The sequence below is a fragment of the Cariama cristata genome, unplaced genomic scaffold (genome assembly GCF_000690535.1).
Source record: "Cariama cristata isolate BGI_N322 unplaced genomic scaffold, ASM69053v1 scaffold14333, whole genome shotgun sequence".
NCBI classification, from domain to species: domain Eukaryota; kingdom Metazoa; phylum Chordata; class Aves; order Cariamiformes; family Cariamidae; genus Cariama; species Cariama cristata.
In genome coordinates this window covers 27,751-37,799 of record NW_009609047.1, presented here as the reverse complement: position 1 = coordinate 37,799, position 10,049 = coordinate 27,751, and the positions used below count along the sequence as shown (strand labels likewise).

The 10,049-nt window shown below is 37.5% G+C and overlaps 1 protein-coding gene across 1 annotated transcript in view; it reads left to right on the top strand.

Annotated features, from left to right (window-relative positions):
* Positions 1 to 3,352: 3,352 nt before the first annotated feature.
* Positions 3,353 to 10,049, top strand: part of PLA2G4A (phospholipase A2, group IVA (cytosolic, calcium-dependent)) — a 16,769-nt gene continuing 10,072 nt past the window's right edge. Inside the window, exons 1-4 of the mRNA XM_009697393.1 lie at positions 3,353 to 3,496; positions 3,826 to 3,918; positions 7,077 to 7,148; positions 9,149 to 9,391. Of these exons, the coding sequence (XP_009695695.1) occupies positions 3,391 to 3,496; positions 3,826 to 3,918; positions 7,077 to 7,148; positions 9,149 to 9,391 (514 nt within the window). The 5' untranslated portion in view covers positions 3,353 to 3,390. The remainder of the gene's footprint in view (positions 3,497 to 3,825; positions 3,919 to 7,076; positions 7,149 to 9,148; positions 9,392 to 10,049) is intronic.

Here is a 10,049-nt window from a genome sequence, read left to right as displayed (position 1 = left end):
CTCGTCCCCAAGCCTGTAGCATTGCGTGTGGTTATTGTGACCCAGGTGCAGGACTCGGCACTTGGTCTTGTTGAATCTCACACAGTTGATCTCAGCCCATCGATCCAGCCTGTCCAGATCCCTCTGTAGAGCCTTCCTGCCCTCAAGCAGATCAACACTCCCACGCAGCTTGGTGTCGTCTGCAAACTTACTGAGGGCGCACTCGATTTTTAGACCATTTTGTAACTGGTTTTGTGTTTTTTTTCAACCTGAAAATAATTCTGACACCATAACAGCCTCTTTTGGTTTCTATGAAATGTTAAGTGATGGCCAAGTTTTATTCTGTATATGTTACCAAAAAAAATTTCCTACGAATTAAAAATAATATTGCTTATCCCTGAAGTAGCTAAGTACGTTGCAAGAGTCAAGACAAAAAGAAAGCTGGTGTTTCGCCAACAGCAGAAAGCTACTTAACATTAGTATATCAAACGGGTACAGGGAAATGTCTTCAGTGATACAGGATTATTCCTCTTTCTAAGAAGAGTGAAATTAAAATTGAATGAACAAATTAGATATACTACCTCTTTTGTATTTCTTGCACAATGTAAGGTACTGTTGGTAACACAGAAGGGGCTTTTACTTTTATTTATTCCATAGGTTTTAATCCCATCTAGTAGCCCTAATTGAGAGTGGGGCCCATTGTGCTAGATACCGTACAAATAAAAGGCTATGTGTATCCATATAGTTATTAATAAGACTGAGAAGGGAAAGACCAAGTGGCTTGCCCAAGGTAGAAATCAGACATTGTATCCACATTTCCTAAAAAGATTCTTTGGAAAAGTTGCTGTCAAAACTTAGTTCGTAATGGAAAATGAGGTTGTAAATTAACTTAAATTTTTCATGGGAGAATGTCTACTTTCCTCCTTAGGAAATGGAAACCTTTTTATTTGAAAACAAAAATATTTTGTTTTTTGATGAGCTTCTGTTTTCTGAGAAATATTATTTGAGTTACTTATTTAACATTTTAAAACCAAAATTGTCTTTAGTTAATACTGGCCTTGTCTAAGCAAGACCAGAAGCACCTGAAGGCTGGTCTAGTTTCTCTACCCTTACCAATTGGTCTAAAAAAGGTATTGCCTCTGCCAATGGATCTTGGTTTTGCTTTTTTGAGACTATCATCTGTATCATTATATAGGATGCTAGATCTTGATCATTTCTATTGTAAGCTTTTTTTCTCCTTTTAGAACTGAGCAGCTATTCTTGATGTGAAATATATAGTAAGTTTTGAACAGAAATATTGACACTTTCTTATTTACTAGATTATAGATGTAGGCGAGATCTTTCATGTTGTTGCAAGTTGAAATGCATTAATTATATCAGATGACATTCCTTCCGGGAGTGATGGTGCAAGATTTCATGCCCCAGGCTCTGCATGTTTTCCCTACCAATAGCATTTCTGACCCAGGCGGCGCCAACCATGCCAAAAACTGCAGTAATCGTTTTAACTGAACATAATTACAGTGATTTAGTTAAAGACAGCTTTTTTTTTATATATAAAAAAAATTACTGTAGCTTCTTTAATGATAAGAAATTACCTGAAGATACTGATATCCAGTGTTACAGAGGGGAGCGGAATTCAATGTTTTGCTTTGGTTTGTGTACTTCCAGCCCCTAACAGCAGGACTTAAATGTCCCAAGAGACAAGAACTCTATACCAAGAGAAATATTTAGTGTTTATATCCCAGTAAACCAGGCTAGTTTCTTGGCTGTGGCTTAATCCAAAATGTACTAAAGTCAAACCTCTCAGCTGTGGTCACTGCCTTTTGGATGTGGCTCTGATGTTAGATCATAACTCTACACTGCTTCATACCAGCTGAAGATGCAACGGATTTTTCCTGTTCTGAGGAGGGAAGATAGGGAGGTAATATTTTGCCAACATTAAGTGTTTGGCTGATTCAGGATTGGGCATATATCTGCATGGACTGTACTTACACACTGAGACCAGATTTGAGAAATCATCTTCAGTGCAAGTACAAAATGAAAGTGGACTATCACAGATTAAATTAATTCTAATTCTAAATTCAATTTCACTGTCAACATAGTTCTGAATACATATCTGCCAATTCCTGTTTATATATCTAAAGGGAAATACCGTTGGATTCCTGGACTGGGTCTTCAAAGGAATTTCCTTGTGCTCCAATAAATGTGAAGATTTGTGGGTGGTTTATTTGGAAAATCGGATGTTGTATTTGACTTAGCATAGATAAGCATTGCCCCATGAAACAAAACTCTCAGCAGTCATGATTAAATCTTTTCTTTTCAGGCCAAGTAGTTAACTTTATGCTTAGGATTTCAACAGAAATCCTGAATATCTTGAGGAATGGATGGCATCCTATGACTTGTGGGGATTTTTCAAAGCTGTTTCTTTTGTCATTTGATTTCAGAATTTTTTCTAATTTGTTTACAGAGGCAGTCAAATCAATCACTACTAAAAATATGGAAGATAGAATAGATCACTGGGTGAATATTAAAAATTTCAGATATTTTTTTGTTTGTTATTGTTCCCTTTTTGAAATTAATTCTCTGATGTAAGCAGCTCCACTGGTATCAAAGGAAGTATTTCAAAATCAGCTAAAATCCATTTTCAAAGAAAGCATACATCATAGAATGCAAGTCACTTCTGAAATTTTCTGCTAAGATCAGAAAATGTATTTGAACATTTTATTCATGTTTTCGTTGAGCTCTCTATTCAATAAAATGGCACATACTTTTAAAAATACCTTTGACATTGCTTGGTATTAATAAGTTTCTCAGCTGCCTCTCAGCTTTACCTTTTCATCATGGATTTCACTAGAAACTTTAGGTTTTGGTGGAATCCAAATGCCTCTCCTAGAATATTTCACAACTTTCATGATACTAAATAGTTTTTCGGCTGCCTTTGTCACTGCCTTCCACATTTTTGGTAGGATCCCAGTGAAAGAAGAGAAACTTGGAACTTAGAGCCACGTTGCATTTCATGTGACAGGGAATCATACTGAAGCACAAGATGAAAACCAGATGTCATTTTTTTTTTCTCATTTGTTATTGCTTTTATACTTCTGTTGTTACAACTTCGTATTTTTTCACCAAAGATTGTTGTGATAAGTGAGAATGAGAATGACAGTTCCCTCTCTGCAGTGACATTAGACTGTCCTTCATTTGTAACCAAAGTTTTGACATCTGCCCAACCTAGGAGATACTCCTGTTGGTTATTTAGCTTCCCATTTAACTAAAATTTCTTTGCTTGGACAGAGGTTTTATTCATTTATATATATTCATCCTCTGTTTTTATTCAGGTTGAGATTGCTAACTAAGCACAATTTTGTTTCTTATTTTGCAGACTGGGTGGAATTCAGTCCATATGAGATTGGTATGGCAAAATATGGCACTTTTATGTCTCCTGATTTGTTTGGAAGCAAATTTTTTATGGGGACAGTGGTGAAGAAGTATAGTGAAAATCCCTTGCATTTCTTGATGGGTGAGTAGGTGGCAGAAAGAGACTTTAAAATAAAACTAATTTCAGTAGTTCATGGACAAGGGCTTTTCAGTTCAATCACACAAAGTGTGATACAAGAAGTAAGAGTACTCAATTTGTTGGAAGACATCCATGTGAAAGATTTCACGGACGTGGATTGGCATTCCCTGTTTTTTTGTTTCTGGTATGTACATCTGTACATCTGAGCTTATGAATTAGCATATTCCAAAATCAGAGGTGCGTTCACAGAGCAAGCAACAACTCAAATAGTGCAGTATATGTTTTTTTTCCTTCCACCAGCCTCCATTCATTGTTTATGTTTTCCCTTTCAGGTGTCTGGGGCAGTGCGTTTTCTATATTATTTAACAGAGTGCTTGGAGTCTCCAATTCTCAAAATAAAGGTCCCACCATGGAAGAAGAATTAGGTAATATTAGTAAATAATTCTTCTACTATGCAAAACAATTACTAGCAAGGTTCAGTGTACTCTCATTCTGTGGAAGGATGACACTCTGCTCGTAGTCATTTCAAGAATGTGGAATTAAAGTAACTTTAATTGCTACCATTGCTAGATGCTGATGAGATCAGGGAAAAAGGGTTAGTTATTTTCTTTTCTTTCGTTCACTTTTGTTTCTGATCAGTATCAGAGGTACTGAAAGTCACATGCATATATCCAACTATTTTTGTGAAGTTAAAAGAATCCAGCTCCCTTTTTTATGTTGTTATGCTAGGTTTTGGAGATCAGAAGCTGACAAATTACTGTATAGTAATATTACTGTATAGTAATACTGTATAGTTACTTGTGTAGTCTCTTGACACTGGACTGTATTATTCAAGGGATTGGTAAAGTAAAACCTAATTTTATCATCTCTGGGTTGTTAGATTGTTCCATTCTAACCACAAGTCACCTGTTGATATCTGATCGTTTGCTTACTAATTTCATGATTTCAGTTTCATTCTTAATGTACAAATGGCATAACGACTGTAAGGAAAGAGTTGTGGCTTGGTTTGGATAGACTTTATAGTGATTTATTCGAGAAGGCAGTTGATAATGAAAGGTATTTTTACACTTTTTTTCCTATTCAGAAGACACCATTACAGGGAAATATATAACCAATAAATAAATTATACTCAACGGCCAGATTTTTCTGAAGAGTGTGGAGAGAAAATACAGGTGGAGTTGATTTAAAGAAAAACCAACAAAAAATCCCCAAGCCCTTTAGCTGTCTCTGTCTCCTAATAGATGGTATTCAGCAGTTTGATAATGTAGTTATTTGTGGATGAAAATGAGACCTGTGCCTCCAAGTTTATATTTCTGATACACCTCAAGAGTGTTAACACTCACTAATGAAGGATCTCTGTCAATAAATTTGATAGTGCAAAGGTCTGTGTTACTGCTTTTTAAGATGCTTAGAGACAGAACGTTATGTTTCATCTGTGGCTCATTTCACATATAACTTAAAAAATACGCTTTGAAGTGGGATTAGATGTGAAAATACTAATGTGACTTGAACCACAATCTATTACCAGAGCCAAAGATGTCCCAGTGAAACCTTGGTACCACCAAAGTGAACGGCAAAATGTCAGCAGACATCAGAAGAGCCAGTGTTGTGCACAGCATGTGTAAATCACATCTAGAGCAGTAAATAATGAATTTTGCATAGGAGTTGCTCTAAAGAGTTGATTTGATGTCCAAAAATTGCATTTGTTGTTTTTGTTAGCTTCCTTTTTTGGTCACTAATTTTTATTTTGACCTGTCTCCTATGTCATCACTCAAGAATTTGTACGTGTTTGTCTTTGGTGCGTGTTTGTCCATTGACGGTATTTGAGTAGTGATTGAGGATCCACTAAGTATTAAAAAGAAAAAGTATTTAGGGAAAAATACATGATGAAGAAGCGCTTCTGTTTCTGTGGGGATTTTTACAGTGTTGTATGTAAGTCTAAGAGGACATAATCCTCTTTAGAAAAAAAGCAACGGTGGTGGTCATCTGTATCCAGTATTCATTACTGAGTAAATGAGTAAAGCTGTGGTTTTGTCACACTTGATATTACAGTGACTCTCTCTTCAATCTTCTCTTTCAGCCAAGTGTGCTTATAAGAATTAGATTTAGACTCAAGCAAAAAGTGCAAAGTGTAATTGCCATTGTTTTCATACTGCATTTGGTAGAAATTGCAGTATTTGTTGGAATTTACAGCCCAAAGCAGGGGTATGCCACCAGAGACCAACGTCTACATTATCTTTCTGTGAGAAAAAGTAGATGTTATTTTATTTTTGGTTTTTAATGGAAAAAGCAATTAGTTGATAATGTGTTCAAGTTCATTAGGAAACAACCTTCGTTCAGTTTATTTTAACTGGCTTCAAATTTCAATTAGAGTTGATTCCTAGCGTACATTATACTAGGGAGTAAAGGGTTTTAGTTTTCAAAACTCTTCTCTTGGATACATTTGCATCACTGGAATTCAGTCTCTGTCTACCGTTTCTGTAGGATATAAGCATCCAAGATGAGGCTGGTCATGAAACATTGCAAATCTACTGTATTTCAAGAAAGATTTCCCTCCATCATTAGTGAAAATAATGTCAACCTATAGTCCATTCTCGCATGAATTCACCTCCACTACAAACCTTACCTGGGGAGTAGAATGTGTTGCTCTTTCAGTATTCATTTTGACTTTGAAATAATACCTTGAGATAGTAATGAACAGTTATCAATTACTTTGTGATTGTTTTGGAATCAAAGCTGTTAACCCTAACAAAATGCAGATTTTTGCCAGAGATGCCAAATGAGTGCATTTCTGTTTTTATTTCTCTCGCTTAATGTTATGAGATGAAAACCATTGTCTTTTCCATTTAGGCATTGGAATGGGCTGCCCAGGGAGGTGGTGGGGTCACCATCCCTGGAGGTGTTTAAGGAAAGACTGGACATGGCATTTAGTGCCATGGTCTAGTTGATATGGTGGTGTTCAGGCAAAGGTTGGACTCGATGTTCCCAGAAGCCTCTTCTAACCAAATCAATTCTGTGATTCTGTGTGATTCTACCTGTGTAACTGCATTCGCCTTTATTTTTCACACATACTCCAGTAGAACTTTCATAACCATCTTAGCTTTTCTTTTTCCCCGGCTATTTTTAAGGGTACCCATTCATATATGTATGAATGAGGTTAAGTATTCCTCTTTTTCTTTAAATTAGTGGGTAATTAACAGAAATTAACATTGTCTTCCTAGTTCACTACGATTTATTGAGAGAACAGAAACTAAATTTTACATCTCAGTTTTAACCAAGGGGAATGAAATGTGTTAGATACGTGTTGCAGAGGTGAGTGGTAGGCACTGCTTTAGGATTACATTTTGTTTTCTCATTGTGTTGGCTACTCTGCTTAGCACAGGAGCTTTGCAAAAATTGCAGGCTAAAGCCAGTATATTCTGATCAGATGTCCACAGCAGATCAAATCTCTTTAGCTGTATTTTCTATTATGAAGACTATGATAGTTTTATGACTCAAATTATGTTGAAATTATTTGAAATTCTTAGCTGTTCTGACAATTAAACCCTAACAGTTTAAAGTAATTTTATATTTCTTTCAACAGAAAATATTAGGCTAAAGCACCTTGTAAGCAATGACAGTTCAGACAGTGAAGATGAATCACAGCATCCAAAAGGTAAGGAAATCCTCACATTTTATTTCATAGTTTACTTGTTTCATCAGCTTTCCTGTAGCATGATCAAGTTTGTGATGTTGGTAATTATCCACAGCCGGTTTTCCTTAATTTCTTATAACTGAGAGCTCTGCTTTCGTTTATACCAATGGTAAAAGTTAATTGCCTAGCCCAAGGATCTTAAAGGAGCCAGTGGCTCAACAAAATAAAGCAATGTTGAACAAGAGACCTCAGGAGGGCCTTTGACTTGCTTTGACTTCCATCTCAAGCTGATGATCAAATGATTATCTCACACATCTTCAGTCTTGAAGTCAGCCCAACAGGGCTTCACAGAGGTCTGCAATTTCACATACACCCAAAAATCAGGCTTACTGAGCCAGTGATCTCCAGACATCTGTTGCCAGCAAGCTACTGAGCTCAGAAGCATGTTCGAATTGTTACCAGCCCAGCAAAGTAACACTGTCCATTGTTTTCAAGGGTTCCTTGATGAAATATTTACCTGAGAATAGTTTAATTTGTGTTTCCAGCATTCATAGATGTCTTCTAGCACCTTGACAAATGACATCTGATACAAGAAATTCCTAGTGCTTGGCACAATGTTTTAAACAATGCCCAAATCCAGTTTCCCAGAAGAGGCACAACCACATGGGGAACATTGGGCGGTGGGAAGAGAAGATCCTGTTGAAAATTATCTTGAAAACCACCTGGAGATTTCTGTGATTTTAGTCGGGGTCTCTATCTCATCCTAATTAATGATACTGTTGGGAACAACAGTGATTTTCACCTGAAGAAGTGGATTGTGTTTTTAACAACTAAAGAAAAGATGAGAATGCAGCTCTTTGTCATTTTAGGATCTACAGGAAGAAAAGAAAATCTTGTGCAGTGCGACAGTGAATTATGTCATTAGCTCAGTAAAATTATTACTTTTTTGGTTCCCCTTATGTGTAAAATAATAGGGAGAGAGTGATACCACATTTTGTGTTTATGTGTGGATTTCCTGTTTAAGCACTATAGCCAGCATGAAACACTACATTTCTCTCATAGTTTCTAGCCATAGTGGACAACATACAAATCTGTGATTTGTAAACGTTTGGTAATCTCTCTGGTTTCTGTAGAGTATTATTGTACAGATGTTGGACCTGTAAACTTTGTGGTGTTTGGTGCTTGTTTTCTCTCTACTTATATAAAAATCAACTCCTTTAAGGCCTGGATTAAAGAGACGCATTTCAGTGCTGGATTTAAAGTATCAAGCCTGAGCCTGAATTATCTTCTGATACAAACCACCCCAAAAAGTCAAGTTTTGACAGCTTAGAAATGCAAGGTGATGCCAATCCAAGTAATTTTTACTGCGACATCTAGCTATAGACGTCTAAGTCTGGACGTTTCATTCTAGTCTTTAGTTAATTCAAACCAGATCTTGATTGTAGTCTACAGCTTACTGTAAGGATATTTTGAGGTATTTTAGAATTCCCATGCTATAGCATTCTCTGTTATGCAGACTAACTTTGCCTTCTTAAGGAAAGTTGGGTTTCTAGCAATCAGCAAAGGATGGAGAAGGGTATCAATATGCATCCAGACGTATTTAGGTCTACATAGAATATGGATCTTGGTGATTCAAGTCTGTCCGCTGAGCCCAGGAGAGTTTGCATTCTGGGTGGTAGCACAGATAAAACCATATCCTCATTGCCCTTTCCATCTAGACTAAGTCTGGCTCAGGTCGCCTAACACGTTCCAAATCTATTTTCCTGATGGGCACTTCCACACTACTATACTTCAGATGAGAAGTTTCGCTGGCCTCTGAAGTTAAGAGGATGGTTTCTCTCTGTTCCTCTGAAGTTCTTGCCGCAAAGCTCCTTCATTCAGTCCATGATTCCTTGAAAGAAGGCTGTGACCCAGTTCCTTTTACTTTAAGAGGTCCTTTATTTTAGCAGACCCAGAAATCTTGGTTTTATACTTTATACATTAACTGTCTCACCATTCGTTATTTTCATTTTCCTCTACAGGCACTGAAAATGCTGAGGGAAATCAAGAATATCAGAACAGCAGCCAAGAAAGCTGGGTACAGCGAATGCTGATGGCTTTGGTGGGTGATAGTGCCCTTTTCAACACCAGGGAAGGGCGTGCTGGGAAAGTACACAACTTCATGCTGGGATTGAACCTCAACACTTGTTACCCGCTCTCTCCTCTGGCAGACCTTCTTACGCAGGAGTCCGTGGAAGAAGATGAACTAGATGCAGCTGTTGCAGGTTAGTTCACAGAAAACCTATGTTGTTGCATATTCGTTAGTAAAACTGGAAACACTGAGTTCTCAGGGTGGTAACATCGAACTATGAGCCTTACAACAGCACGTACCTGAAAGCAGGAGAACGTTTCTGTAGTGGCAGTCATCAGTATTGATCAGCAGCAGAGGTTGTGAGGTGACTGGGTGTCTCAAAAGGCCCCAGACAGTAACTTCTGCCTGCTGCCTACCTCCCCTGTTCCCTGGCAGAGTGTGCAGAACAGTCAGTACCTTTTGGAGGGGAAGCGGCTCTTTGTTTTGAAGGAATTGTTGGCAGTGGTAACCAAGCTGCTTTTGTGTATGATGCCCTTCATTAAGGCCACTTTCTCACTCTTGCGCTTCTCTGAAGGTTATCCTGGGTTGTTCCTTTTCTCTTATTGGTGGTAAGCCTTCTGGAGGAAATAAAAGCTTTCCTTGTTCTCCTACAGGTCTTCTCTTTTGCAAAAATTTTGTAGCTCTTCTGCTGTCTTTCTCTTCTGAACAACCTGTGGAGGCAACACATTTCTTAACTGTAGATGCTTGCTTTGCTGACACCATGTTCTACCCAGCGTGACTGATCTGTCAGGTGCATTCATGTTTCACATGTGACTGATGTGTAGGTGCATCCACATTTCATGTTGGCTTAA